The sequence below is a fragment of the Pseudochaenichthys georgianus genome, chromosome 17, assembly GCF_902827115.2.
Source record: "Pseudochaenichthys georgianus chromosome 17, fPseGeo1.2, whole genome shotgun sequence".
In the NCBI taxonomy this organism is placed as follows: Eukaryota; Metazoa; Chordata; class Actinopteri; order Perciformes; family Channichthyidae; genus Pseudochaenichthys; species Pseudochaenichthys georgianus.
In genome coordinates, this window is record NC_047519.1 from 17,021,807 (window position 1) to 17,037,554 (window position 15,748).

General features: G+C 43.0%; 1 protein-coding gene across 10 annotated transcripts in view; it reads right to left on the minus strand.

Moving 5' to 3' along the window:
* Window positions 1–15,748, minus strand: part of astn1 (astrotactin 1) — a 493,901-nt gene that overhangs the window by 401,830 nt on the left and 76,323 nt on the right. For all 10 annotated transcript variants that reach the window (XM_034105004.2, XM_034105002.2, XM_034104998.2 and 7 more), the window contains exon 2: window positions 13,019–13,200. In XM_034105004.2, coding sequence (XP_033960895.1) covers window positions 13,019–13,200 — 182 coding nt within the window. The remainder of the gene's footprint in view (window positions 1–13,018; window positions 13,201–15,748) is intronic.

The window sequence follows — 15,748 nt, forward strand, 5'->3', positions numbered from 1 at the left end:
GTGTTTGTCTTTGCCCTGTGTTCTGGGGTGAAGTCTATAGGGTGCATGGATTTAAAAAAGGTGATGCGGCGGGAAGAAAACAAAACTGATAAGACAAGGGGTAATACAAATACTCAGCATACAATGGAGGCAAAGCAAATGTCTATCGTCACATGGTATAATCTTTGAAAATGCTGACCTTTGAAATTACAGGTTTGTTATGAGCCAAACAACAGTTCAAACATATCTAATTTGTTATCCCCTTAACTGTTTTTAGTGATAAAGGGAATATTTCATAAATATATGTAGAGCGATGTGCAGAATAATTTATTTATTGAAATCAAAATGAGAACAAGAGGTCCTGGTTGCTGCTGCATCCCAATATTACGATATATTTACGTCATTTCAAGAATAAAAACAATAATGTTAAAGTACCCACGTCTCGCAGTCCTTGTCCTTTTTGTTTTTGTTCATCGTGAACAGCACTCAAGTTGTTCTACTGGTTTCTAATGATATTTGTACATTATCTTGCCTTATCGATTTGTTACAGAAGGAAGGATCGTACCGGACTAAAACAGCCTATGAATCAATGCAAATACTAATGTTCACAGCACCAAACAGTCTGCTTTTGTCATGACTGAAGTCTCTCTGCTGCAGAAATGTTATTTTCTTGACTATTCCTCGAATGTTAAAAAGACATACAGCTATAATTATTTTTTGCCTAATATATTTACAAGTGTGTCTTATATTCTAAACAGTTCCATATTGGTTGATTAAGTATTGATTTCAGCCTTCACATGTGATTTACATGAATTATTAACACCAAGTATCCCTTTTATGCTATAACATACCTTATCAATCCATAACTGTGTACTATATTGTATATTAAGCATGTTTCAGCATGAGTATGTGTATTCGTTCATCATATATTCAATATCATAGGGCTGAATGTTCAACTATAGTAATAGCGACTATTGTTCCCAAAGTATCAGCAGCACAAATCCAAAACTAATTTGTATGCTTGTTCAGGTGAGACTAATTCATTCGTTGGCAGGGAATAGGAAGCAGCAAGTCACTTTCCTACACATTCTCAGAAAATGTGAAATATGCGTTAGAATGCAATGGAAATAATAGCTTAGGAGCTCTGTGTGAAACCCTAATTGCTGCTAGTGGAGGGAATCCTGACGGTTAGGACAAGATGTTCTGTTTCATCTGAACACGAAGAACAGAAGGTCGTGTGCATTTGGAAGGAGCTTACATTATATGTCATGCATAGGATCATTGTCAAGCGACCGCTAATTATTCTGTTCATCATCTGTTAAGGCAGATAGGAAGGGCAGAAGTGCGTCAGACTTTGTGTCAAAAGGTGGCAGAACAAAATATATGGCTTTTTGATTCTATATTGACGTGAGTGGCCATCAAGCAAAACATGATCAGGAACCTATGGCAGCAGCTGGAAGTAGAGTAAAATAAACATGAAAGGAGAAACATTTGTACTGCCACAGCAAACGCTGCCTCTTCATTTTGTGTTTTTTGCGTCTGTTCTTTCTGTCATTCAGGGTTTCTCTGTAAAATAAATGAATTTGAATCCTTTCAAAGCGATAACTTTTTCTTTAGTATAAAGCCAATGCCATGTAATGTACATTTTTTAAAGGAAAAATAAAACATCCACACAGTATGTTAACATTTCTTCAACTGTGAAAGTCAGATCGTCTGAAAGCACACCATCTGCTTTTAAAGACAACGACCCTCGCTTCAATCGCAACACAGAGGAAACGATTTGATGCCGACGCCATATTAAGTCAGACTTACTTTCCCCGCGGGCTCACTGAGACACAGCGTGATGTGCATCACAGACACAAGAGCTGAAGAAACAGTCATAGAAAAATGTTCTCGTGCATCCCTGACATCATGGCTTGTTAGTTTGGTCCTGTGTCCAAACTGTTCTTGTTCAGTAGACTCTGATGGCCCATTAGAGCTCCATACTGTAGAGCGTACATGTGGATTACATGAAAGATTGGAGGGTGGGGGCACAGTGAAACAATATAGTTAGCTTGGCTAAAAGAAGGTGTAGTGAAGGCTTAAAGCTTTACTCAACAACACTGCGGGCTGCAAAAAAAGCAAAACACACCAAATTCATATTAACAAGTGTTTAATGTGAATGTGTGCCAACATTCCCTATAAGTAGGAGGGATACAATTTGGAGGAGTAAATGTTAACTGCTCCTAGAAAACTGCTAATGCTTTGATTAAATTGCATGTGGACTAGCTTGGATAGACTTTCAATCAATCATGTATTAATGACCACACAATTGCGGTCGATGGCATTTGCTTTCCGTACAGCAAGGTAGTGTTCATCCCTTAACATGTAGATGAATATCATCTTACATTAGACACTACATTAGACACCTAACGTAGACAACAGACATTATTCACAAATTGCCATAATGAGTAATATTCAATCTATTGATACCAAGGTTTTAACAAACCAGTCATTTGATTCATGTTAAAGACGGATTAGTGTAGCATTGAAGTTTCTCTGCTAAAACTCAGAATTATCTTTTGTTTTGTAAAAAGACCAAGCCATGGTGTCTGTGTCAGAGATCCAGCAGGACTACAAAGGGGCCATGCTCTGGTGTGTGTGCCTCCCTGACAGCCCACGAGGAAGCTATGGATTGGTGTTACTCGGTCGGGAGGCTTTAGAGAAAACACACCATGTTGTGATGCTGAGGCCGCGATTGGAGGCCGCGATTCGGCCGAGGCTGCTGCTTTACAAGTGGTCAGGGCTGCATTGATTTAAGGTTTATACGATCAATGCTATCAACACAGGTTTTTAGGAGGGTCACAACATGAATGTCAATATCCCAAGAGCCATGCTGGGTCACAACAATCATCTTCCCCATAAACTGAATGGCGCTTCTTATTGTTGTGTTTGTGTGTCCATGTGACGCCCTTTCCAATGATTCATTTGCCATATTTTTTTTAAGAATTATCACACTTCGAATTGTGAACTGAACTGTGGTACAAATCAAAGTGCTACCACTATAACTGCTGTAAACTGTAAACAATAAAACTCAATGTAATGCATTATTATACACATTCAGTCCCAGTAACACAATGTTTAAAATAGATATTAGAAAGGAAAGGCAACGTTTAAATACAAATTGTTCTTTCTGACAAACTACAAACCCTTTTGTGGTAGCTAGTCATTTATTTATTTTTTTACAATTTGTGTTATACTCTTTATAATGTGCTTATGGCAGTTCAAGCATGTCATGAATTAAAGCCTGTTCCTGTCATGTTATACTGTACAGTACATCTGATTGTAATGTCTTCCAACATCTGTCATCAAAGTTTTAAAGAACTTGTGTTGGGAAATTCTCCTTCTCTTTGGTGCTGCTAAAATGCAGAAGATTAGGTTTTTTTTCTTGGGTTCTAGCTGTTTGACAATGTTTGGAAACTTTCTTGACATTGTCCCAGATCCATATCATTATAATTTACTTTATTTGTCTTCTTCGGCAGTGCCAAGGAACTGGCAACTCTCTAGCTACCAGTCCTTACTCTGTCATGTCTGTACTGTAATTATATTCGACCAGTATGATGCTTACTCTGTAATCACAGCATTTATTGCATGTCATCTGTTCAGAGAGAGATCACTTATCAGTTATTGCCCTTCCTTAGGGTTTTTTAAATGTGTTGAAGGTTTTTTTGGGAAGTACTTTCCTAACCCAAGAGAACGATTAAGGAGAGGGTTTTGTATGCTGTGCAGATTTGAAAGCCCCCTGGAGGTATATTTTTGATTTGTGATATTTGGTAGAATTAATAAAACTGAAGTGGACTTGCTGTACAGCAAATGAGTCCATATAAGCAGTAAAAGTGATTTCAGATTATTTTGAATTTAGAATTACTGAACATTCTCTGACAACCTATGTTGCGATAAACACTATGACACGGGACCAGAATCGATAGATTGTGTAATGAAATATGTGTACCAGTTATTTACTTCCAAAGAAAGAGGACTCCGTGTTACCATCTAAGCTGGCAGTACTTCTGTTGAGGTTCATATTTCACGGAACAAAGCATACTTAAACAAAAGAGCTGCCTGACATTAACATCAGAAGTTATACGGCTGACAGATTAACTGCTCACCTTGCCACAGCAAACTAGTTACCAAATGTAGCCACATTGCCCTATCTGGCCCCTAGACAGGAAAAGGGACTGTGTGTCGTGTTGTGGGCCAGACCTGCAGTATTTAAAATAACTGAAGAGGGTATGCATTATATGTTGTTATTTGTTAACTTTGTGTCATTGGATGTCTACATTATGGTTTGACATGTGAAAAAGAAAAGTTCCTTTATAATTCACAAAACATTGAATCCAACCCCAAGGCTTGAAGAAAATGTATTGATCTTCAAAATGATGTATATGATTTTCAGTTTGGATACCTCTGTTTTGTGAGTGATCTTTGAATTGATCCATTGAGGCCCGGTGGAAAATCATCATCCAATTAAATTCAAAACCTTTATTTATCCAGGTAAAATCCCATTGAGATCAATGATCTCTTTTTCAAGGGAGACCTGCAGCAGTAGGTTCCACAAGAAGACATAACAACATAAACAACAGAACAACAAAAGGACATCAATTAAAATTCAAAAGGGGAGAATTGTGAATCGGAATGATGAACTAGAGCTGAAGAGTCTTAAGGGATAAACAAATCAAGCTTAGGTGAATATGTTATGCAGTTTTTAATATATAGACGTTATATTTTTCTTCATTTCGAGTTTTGGGATTCACTTTGTAGCTGTCTCTGCCTGTAGGGTTCATGCTGAAGTTGAGGACATGTGTTTGAACTGCCAGTGCTTCACCTGGTGTAGGTACAGGCAAACACAAGGTAAGTCATCTACTGTATTATGGATGACCATGCGCGGCAAGTGGAGGACAATGTGGTCACCTTGTTGGATACAAATGCTCAGGGAGAGGCTTTGAACCCTGCATGAGGAAAACTCCAACTTAAAAAAACAGGAGGATAAGTGTTTAATAAATTGCTCAACTCTTCATTCTAATTTTCTTTTAAACCCATTTTGTAAAATCCAAAGAAAATTGAAAAGCGTTTGATGCTTACGTAAGATTATCACCTGGCTGGATGTCTTGGTGCTTTTCTGGCATCAGACCCTTACCTCTTGGTGCAGTTGATTGAACCTGATTCACCTTTAGGATTAGGCCCATAATAAATCTGGCTTGTCTTCAAGCCTACAAATGCTGGAGTCCCAACTCCTCCATAAGGCATAAACAGTCTCATGGTGGGCACGGTGGCCAGGCAATGACCTGTGGTAGATTAGACGTTCTGCTTACCGGCTGAGTAAACCTGGCTGGGGTATGCAGACCTAAAGCCATGTCATGTGTCGGATAAAAAACATGTTTAAAGCACAATCTTGAGGTGAAATGTAATAATGTTTCTACTTTAAAAAATGTGTTTTAATTTTACAGGATAACTCTTCTAATCATCACAAAACCTGACATACTCAAATTGATATCATGCAGTCTGAAATGGGTACCACTTTACAATAAGACTACCCTTATAAAGGATTCATAAAGGGTTTATAATTAGGTTGTAAACACCATTTATAAACCAGTTCTGACAGTTTTCATACATCAACACAGGCTCACTATTTGGCAAGATGACTAAGCCTTATATTGGCACTAGCTTACTTTGTCTTCTTCATCAGCCAGCTTCCTTGGTATCTGTTGTTCACTGAGTTGATTATTCCCCCTTCCATCTTGATGTTTCTTGGCATCTCTTTATGACCATTTATTTCTGAGTTACTAACATTTATAACTTCCAAAAGGGAGCCTTGTAAAGTGCTAAACAAATCACCATTTATTAATGAGCTACTACCATTTATAATGTGTTAAAGTTATATTAAGCCTTAAAGTTATGCATACATTAGGGTGTGGTTACATTGAGTGACAGGTCATTCCAATGACTGCTGCTGTTAGCTTTCTGCTCTGCTAGCAGCTCAGTGATGCTCCAGGGGCTCTGCCTGCTCAGCTCATCCGGGGAACATAACTTGAACTTGTCCGTGTTTGTTGTGCTGGTGCCTTGTGGACTATTCTTCATGCTTATATCGGACTATTGTGACTCGCTCCGCGTTTAAAATATACGGTGTATGAATGCAGTTTTATGATAAGTGAAATTCGAGTACTTTATTTATGTGTTGCTTATGTTTTTAGTCAGCTAACGTTAATGAATGTTAAGGCTTGGGTTAGCATGTAGTAAGCAAGTGGTAGCTACATCTGTGCTAACGATGCTAATCGTAGCCTCCAAGTTAAAACGTAATAGAGAAGTGTTAAGCATTAAGTGGGATAATACTGTAGAACAAACGGCTTCTGTTTGAGGTTGGTAAAATAAGGTCATCCTTGTAAGTTAGAGATATTTTATTATGATTATTTTAAATTGTATTGCTAGTGCAATATGATTCACGATATTATAAGTATTGATCATATATTTATGATATTTCTCATTATCATGAAATAATAATACATAAACTGATTATGGTGTGAGAATCTGTAGCAAACAAATATGTTTTTTCATGAGTCTGTTGAATATGAATCCGAGGTCGGGATCTTCCTGCAGCTCCACAATATTACATTCAATATGGCATATGAAGCAAGAATAGTGTACTTCCTGCTATTTAAATATTGTACCGGTCCATATAGCAAATGTGATAACATTTGAATTGCGCAGCCCTTACCCTTAGTTTAATCCTATTTCCTCCCTTCTGCTTGTTACATATACAAGAAAGGTTTAGAGAGATGTTGAGAACTCAAGCCATTGAGACGTCCCAGCTGCATCCAGGACACGAAGAAGACACACAATGGAACAAGCTCCATTGACACATTGACAGGTGTGCGTTTGGGCTAAAAAGGCCCTAAAGCAGCCATCACAGGATCCTTTTGTGTCCTCATGGAGCAGAACAAGTGACACGGCTTTGGATTTATGGGTCGGGGCCTCCAGCAGGGTGGCAAGCTGCAGCGGGGCCCGGGCAGCGCAGCGGCAACACCGCCTCCATCTGTTGTCACGGTCTGCTCAGATCTGCATGCTAATCCTTCTCTACCCACACCTTCATGAAAACACCCTTGTGGCAGCGATACCGACGCAGCTCTTTCAGGATGAGGAATTAACAAAGCAGGGAGCGCAAAACACACAAAGCGGAGGTTTATGGGATGTGCAATGCAGATACTGTAGAGCGGAGGGTACAAATGTGAATTTAGAGGGAAATTAAAGAGGTAGGAACCACAACCTCAGCAGTAATTATCTCTTTAACACATACACATTTTGTCACAACTCAAGGCTGAGAGCGTAGAGGATCGGCTTGATGTTTGCTAATACATGCAACATATGAAGAGGGTAGTCAAGGACACTTCTTTCAAGGTCTCAAGGTCGGTGACATTCAGCGGGTGTGGAAAGCGCGGCTCCCTGCCTCCGTTTAGCAGATGTAGCTGCTGGCGAGAGTCTTCTCGAGCTGACTAATCATTTGTGTATGCAGTTATAATATGCTTTCAATGTCTGAAAATACATATCATCCATCAAAGCACTGTTGTAATGTCTTTGGGCTTGAAAGGGGCACTGGGAGTAGGTGTGTCATATCTAAGATATAATAAATACATTTCCTCAGGCAAGAGGGGAAGGCTGCAAGATCTAAGGATTCATTTCCTACTCTGCCGACAAAGCAGATAAGGGTTGAAACAGTGCAGGCATGCACAAATCTACATTCTGCAAACAAAATGTAGAACTTTATAAATGCATGTTTCACACAGAAAAAATGTCTGGGTCTGCCTATATGTTTAACATGTTTAACATGTCTGGGAAATAAAGAGGATAAAGTATATGTACAGTATGTTGTTATGTTTTATTAATTAGGAAGCCTTCTGCTTCATACAGGAGTCCACATGGACTTCACATTTGGAACACACCCATACCATGTGGGAAGCTACAGAAAAAGCATCGGTCATGAACTAGATCTGGGTTTACTCTAAAGGAAACTGCCATTGGAATGAAAGTGTTTTTTTTAAATCATGAACATTTGGAGAGTTTTTATGAGATGAATGTAAGACACCAAGATGTTTTGTAGATTAAGCATTTTTGCAGCCAATGTACCATGACAAACATCAGCAAGAATCAACTGCTTGCTAAAACGTTCACTCTGTAAAACCAGAAAAAGTGTTCATTCAGCTGTTTCATTTGGAAGACACAGGGGAAACAAAACAAAAGGCAGGGACATGTTATCATGTTATCTCAGAGAATGTTTTTAGCCTTAGGGAAAATAACTCCACACTAAAATATTTGTTTATGTTAAAAATCCATATTCATCTTAATGAAAGAGAAAGAGAGAAAAAACTATAGATTACTTACGTAACCCCAGTTCTCAGAGTAACATGAAGTGAGATGTCTCACTATGGGATGCGCCTCATCGCGGAGCAAACAGAGGCATCAATCTCATTACGCCAATCCTGATTGGCTGGTGATCTTGACGTCAGCGTCAGGGAAATCACCCCCTATAAGTAGCTTGCGCCACAACGCATGCGTCATTCAAAATAAGCACCTCTTCTCGCTTCACCATAGCAAGGAGGGCCGTCTGGTGAGACATCTCACTTCATGTTACTCTGAGTACTGGGGTTACGTAAGTAACCTATAGTTCTCATTCATAACACTCCGTTCCATGTCTCACTATGGGAAATTGTAGCTCCCGTATTGCCAGGTGAGCTTATCTCGAAAATCACCGATCAACCAGAACTTAACAGGTAGAGTCCCGACTCAACAAGGTGCCCAGCACTGCTCGGGTCACGCTTGGAGCGGAGACGTCTAGCCTGTAAAAGCGGACAAAAGTGAGCGGCGAGGACCAGCTTGCCGCTGCACAGATGTCTTGGATGGAAACACCCTTGAACAAAGCCCAGGATGTAGCCAGGCCCCGAGTCGAGTGAGCCCGCAGACCCGAAGGTGCTTGCAAATTCTGACTCGTATAGGCCAAAGCAATCGCCTCCACGATCCAGTGGGAGAGCCGTTGCTTAGTAACAGGCTTACCCTTGTGAGGGTTAGCGCAGGACACGAAGAGTTGGTCATTAAGACGAAGGTCCTTTGATCTGTCCATATATGTGTGTAAAGCCCGGACTGGACACAACAGATCCTGCTGCTGCTCCCCGTAGGAAACCAGCTGCGGAGGAAATGCCTCAATGTCAATTGGGGTACACGAACCAACCACCTTTGGTGTAAAGGCAGGGTTGAGCTTCAACAACACTCTCGTTTGCCCTGGGGCGAACTGAGTGCATGAGGGATGTACAGACAGTGCATGAATATCGCTGACCCGCTTGGCGGATGCCAGGGCCAGTAACAGCACTGTCTTGAGTGACAGATGTTTCATGTCAGCTCCTTCCAGGGGTTCAAATGGGGTCATTTTGAGCCCATTTAAAACCACTGCCAGGTCCCATAAGGGCACCAGTGACCTGGAGACAGGGAGGAGCCTGCGAGCTCCCTTCATAAAACGGCAAACCAAAGGATGTTGGCTAGCCGTCTTACCCTCAAAGCCCACATGGCATGCAGCAATAGCAGCCAGGTACACCTTGATCGTGGAGAAAGCTCTGTGTTTATCTATCAAGTCCTGTAGAAATGCTAAAATCACCCCGACAGGACATTGAAAAGAGATGTGTCCTTCTTGAAGGCACCACTCCTCAAACACCCTCCACTTACAGTCGTAAAGATACCTGGTGGAGGAAGCTCTCGCACTCTGAATAGTGTTTATCACCTTCTGAGGGAGTCCCACTGTATTCAGATTGTATCACTCACGGGTCAGGCCCATAGTGCCCCGCGCTCTGGGCGTATGGGTAAAGGATCGCCCCCCCCGCCGCCTGAGACAATCTGTCCCTGCGTGGTGGGGGCTGCCATGGCTGCCCGCACAACTGATATATCTCCGCCAGCCCGTACGTTGCGGGCTAGGGCGGAGCCATCAGGATAAGTGTGTGGCGTTGCTCCTTCACTCTGGCCAGAGTTGGGGGTATCAGAGCCAGGGGTGGGAATGCGTACAGAAGACCCGAAGGTCAATCGCGTACGAGTGCGTCCCCGCCTAACAGTGCGTTTAAATCGTGCATTAAAGAGGACAGCTGTCATTGAGCATTTTTTCTTTATGCGAACAGATTTAACACGGCTCCGCCGTAACGCACCCACAGCGGACTCACGATCCTTGGATGAGGAGTCCAGTCTGCATAGAGTGGTGCATCTCTGGACAGTAGTTCTGTCCCGAGGTGCATCACTCCCGGTACCTGTGTCGCTCTCAGAGAGAGGAGACGTCTGCGGCTCCAAGGGATCAGTTTGTGTGCCAGTGTGTGTGACTGGAGACACCGCATCCTCCCTTGGCGGTTCATACACAATATTGTGTTGTCTGTCCTCACGAGGACATGGTGTCCTCTGAGAGAAGGCAGGAAGCGTTTAGGGTGGGGAACACCGCTAAAAGCTCCGGGTGATTTACGTGCGCCCGCTGGAGGTCTCTGCTCCAGAGACCCCTCACCGGGCGACCTTCGTAAATACCCTATCAGCCTGTCTGACATGCGTCCGTGGTGACCACCTTCCGTGAAAGGACAGCACCCGTAGGCGCGTCCCGCACTAGAAAAGTCGGGCATAGTGCCACTACGCATGACATAATAACCAATACTCTCCGCACGCCGTGCTTTACGAGGACATTTGTCTGCGTAATCTGACTCTGCTCGGCGGACATTATAGATAAAACCCTCCTTTCTAGGAGAGAGAGAGAACCTCTCTCTCCAGAATATGGGTTAACTCTCTCCGGGCTTGTGAAAACAGATAGTGTGTAACTGTTTTGAGAAGCCCAGGCAGATGCCGTGAGTATCTCCTGCTGTATGCTCCTTAGAGCCAGCTGAGATGTCACGCTTACGGCTCCAGCCGGCACTGCGCATGCGCGTGACGGTGGTGTCCTTAAAGCCCCAGCCGGCACTGCGCGTGCGCGTGGCGCCTTCACAGACCCGTCAGTAATCCGCCTTTTGAGAGATGCCATAGCTGCTCTCAGAAGGGGAACAATTGACGGGCTGTTTATTGGTTTTATTGATTTTCTTTTCATTTTTTTGAGCTGCGCCCTCGGCCTGAAGCCTGGATGCGTCAGCGGCAAATGTTTTATAACAAAAGAATCAATCAACGTGTGACATGCGTTTGTGCGGACTTGAGGATGGTGTTTAGGCATCTCTCGAGGCGGCGGGAACACATTCAGAGCCGGGGAATGAACTTCCAGTTCTGTCACAGAGGGGAGAAGGAGGGGCTGTCACGCCGCTCGCTTCTTTTTCCTCGACTGCTGGCCGAAATTCTGGGTTGGCTGAGCCTGAGCTGCAGCCGGAAACGGAGATTTTCTAGGCCAGCTTGCCCTTGTCTCCTGCCTGGGCTGGGGACTCGGGGTGGGCTGCGACCTCTGCTTGTCCGGTGCTTTAAACCGGGCAGAGTTCGCTTGGGTGAAGGACTGCTGCTGCGAGGGCAGCGGCTGGACCCTTCGAGGGAGGCAGAGGTGGAGTGCCTCGTCCTCCTTCTTCTTCGTCTCACACCTCCTTTGAATGGAGGCGAGAGCGGAGCCGAAAATTTCCTCGGGAACGATGGGCATATCCAGCATATCCTCCTTTTCCCGGTCAGGGAGGTTGGTGAGGTTGAGCCATCTCGCTCTTTCCTGCACCACCATGATCCCCATTACCTTGCCCGTGGCCTAGACGGCGCAGCGTTGGACACGGAGGCAAATGTCCGTGACCGCTGCCATCTCGTCCAGAGTGGCTGCCCCCGGGTTACCCGACAGGTCCTCGCAGAGCTCCGCTTGGTAGGCGGTTAGCAGCGAGGACACGTTCAGGGCCCTGGCGGACAACGCTGCAGCTTTGGAGGACTTTTCAGTCATTGTAGACTGAAAGCGGTCCGACTTTGCTGGCAGCGTGGGGTTCCTGCTCGGTGACGGGCCCACCTTCGGTAGGAGGTGGGCCGCTACCAGCGGTTCCATGGGCGGTATGCGGAGCAGGCCGAGCTTCTCCATTCCAGCTTCTCCATTCCGTCGCAGTCTAGGGAGGAGGCACCCTGGACCGACACCTCATCCAACATGCCTCGGGCGTGTTCCAGCCCGAGGCAGGACGAACAGACCTGGTGTGTGTCTGTGCCCGAGATCTTCAACCAGCAGCCGCAGAGTCGAGCCACCGAGTCCTTGACTCCATCTTGTTCGCCTCGTGGCGTGGAGAGGGCCCGCTCTCGACAGGTGGGATGGGAGAAAAAGATATTACCACCTTGTCCTTAATCCGGAGAAAAGGACGGTGTGGGTCTTTTATTCCCGGAGAATACTGACTGGTGTGACAGTATGCTCCTTTAATCCTTTCTTCCTCCGTGGAGAAGAGAAAAGAAAAAACGTCCTCGCTACCGTGGTGTCGGTAGAAAGGGAGCGAACTAGCAACAGGTGTGCTGCTAGCTTAAAAAATCGGACCTCCCTTACTTTCTAAGGTAAGAGAAGGGCGAGGTCGATTTTAAATACTAACAGCGTTAGTACTACCGTCTTCCTGCAAAGCAGAAGGAGTAGCCGGCGAGCGCCCGTCGACCGAAATGGGTATTTGGGTTCAGTCTGTGGACAGTGAAGCTTGTCCGGCTACTATAGAGATGTGCTCTGAAGCGAGAAGCGGTGTTTGAATGACGCATGCGTTGTGACGCAAGCTACTTATAGGGGGTGAATTCCCTGACGCTGACGTCAAGATCACCAGCCAATCAGGATTGGCGTAATGAGATTGATGCTTCTGTTTGCTCCGCGATGATGCGCATCCCATAGTGAGACATCGAACGGAGTGTTATGAATGAGAACATGTATTTCTTTATCGTTCTAATTTCGCAAATGAAAGTATTCGGCCAATTAAAAAGTTATTTTGGCAGCATGTCAAAATAAAAGATATTGGAATATTAGACTTCAAAACTGTATCCAGTGTTGGCTGCTTTGTGAACAGTCAGCCTAAACAGCAGAGAGTCTTACCATGACAGAGATGTGCAGGATGCGGAGCTCCTCCTTTGCAGAATCGCTGGCCGGGTCTTGGGTGGGCTCGGGGGGGTTCATGCTGCCGTCCTGGTGGTGGATGTGGAAGAGCAGAGTGCCGTTCTCCAGCCATTGCTGCTTCCATCGCACCATAGGGATGTCCTCTGAATTCCCAGAGATCTCTGCCGGAGACAATGGACAGATAAAGGAGACTATAGGCAAAATGCTGTTGCAGAGCAAATTACAACTTCACGGAGATCCACAGGAATTTGCGACCAAAAAAGAATGACATCTTGTAGTGTTGTTATATTAACTTTATTAACTTTTTACGATTTTGTAAAACTAAGTAAGTCATTTGGGCAGGACTAAGACTCCTCAACAGCTGTTTGACTTAGATTCTTGAGGTTTAACGTTTTTATTGAAAAACTTGAAAAAGACTATTGAATGAATTGACGTGACATTTGGTATGGTAGCAGATGATTCAGAGCTCAAGACTTGAACGTTGGGAATTCTCTGACTTTTATACTAGCATTACCTTCACCACCTGGGACATGCTATAAGGGACAGCTGTACATAAATGTGTTAGCAGCATTTGCTTATAAATACTTAACACTGGTTGACATTTCATGTTTTTATTGCAATAGTTTATTTTATTTTATAGTGGTAGCTTAGTTGCTAACTTCTTTGTATTTCACTCGCTTGTTTAATTCAATTGTATTGATTCTATAATTGTTTTATAATAGATAATTGTGATTATTATTAATGCAATTCCTTGTTTGTACTATTTGTAAAGACCACACACACACATGGCTAACAGCAAGACCGAGTATAATTAAAGATCTAAACTGGGAAAATCTGTTCTCCGTGTTCTTTTACCGGGACACACCCATCCACACTGTGCCATCTCTAAAACCAATTTCCTGGAGACCCCATCTCCTTTACAACCTGCCTCACTCTTTTGGCCACTTTCTGCGACAAAACTCTTAGGTGCCGATGTTGGGTTTATGAATGACTGGTTTTCAATTGTATGTGTATTCAGTGACTGCCATCAATCCCTTCTATCCCCAAACTCCCTTTGTAAACTGCAAGAGTTTATATCCATGTTAGGAGGAACAAATATCCCAGAAAATAATGAAAACCCCAAAAAGATAAAGATGAGTAAACACTGAAATTGTGGAAGCAGTGGAGCATAAAGAAACATTGTGCTTTGTGTCATAGCTCAGTTCCTCAGACACTGCATATCTCGCTGTTTGATATATTAGTGATGTACGCCAAAACACACAGTGCTGAGATGGAAGACATTATAAATGCATGACAGAGCTGTATGGGTTATTCTCTGTTATGTAAGTGTGGAGATTAGCAAAGATGCATCAGGCTCAAAAGTCATGAGAGGTAAGAGCGCTGACTGGAAGAAACGATAAATGAAAACCGAGATCACAGAAAGTGCAACTCCAGACTGAATCCGGTCTCCATACAGACAGGCATGCTCCAATAGGCTGCTACTGAAATGGAATATATGTTCCTGGCTAGACTGTGTTGAGAGGACGTACACAGTAAGTAACTGTGTAGTTATTTGCTAGTCAAACGATATCTAAACGGGACCACATTTGGATAGAAAGTCTTTTTACTTGTGGGTTACATACAACTGTTTCTTCTAGAACTTTGGTAAATATGAATGTGTAGAAGGTCTTTACTCTACTGTCAAATGTAGTTACTGAGACAATGTCGAAACAATGGTTAAATGAAGCATAGAAAAAAATGTTGAACCAAATCCAGTCTAGAATCAACACATCGACACTATAACTAATTGCTATAACAGGTACCAAAAGTGTTGTTGAAGTAAAAAATCCTTTTTAATTTAAATACTGCTAATATTGTCTCGCAAACAAAACAGATCAGGGACACCCAGAGCAACCTGATCTCACCAGAATGCGTGACTCCACCACGACTCCTTAACACCGCATTGCGTGGTGGACTCACGAACTTTGTTACATTTACGTGTCTGCACCACGCAAACAACCCCAATGTAAAGTGAATGAGGCTCCTTTGTCGTGGTGCACACACGCATTTATACAACGGCCTGCAGTGAGCTTTTATTCTATACAACGTTTTTAAAATCTACTTTATAGCTTGTAGTAACTCACGGGAGGCTTCTTTTATTTTATTTGTATTCATAATAATTTAAATGTTTCGTCAGAATGTATTATGGCGCATTAGTTACGAATTTTTGTTCTCAAAAAACAGTGCATTGTGTGTAATACAACTGTGATTTTTATTAAGTTAGTTAGTTTTTAAGGAAGGCCAGAGCTTCAGCTGTGTCAAATAGATTGTTCCCTTTAGTTAACGTTTTTTAAAAGAACATTATATTCCGATTTGATCATGTCCCCTTTATTGTATTACGGAGAGCAATGTAAGCATCCATTCCCATTGGATAACGGAGGATTTTACCCCGGAAGTAAGTATTCTCCTTACTGTCGATTGATTTTACAGTGCTATCTGCACTACTCATCAACTCAAAAACACCAGATTATCCTTGTTGATTGCACAACATTGATTGGTTTAAGTTGTGTGCAATGCTTTTGTAATGTTCCCCTTTGATTCGGAGAAACAAATATTTGTTCAGTTTAGGATGGCCGAAGACACTACACTACCCAGAATCCTCAGCTATTGTTCCACGTTGCCTCAAGCTCTGTGATTGGTTGACCTCCAACTGCATTCCATATGAAAAAA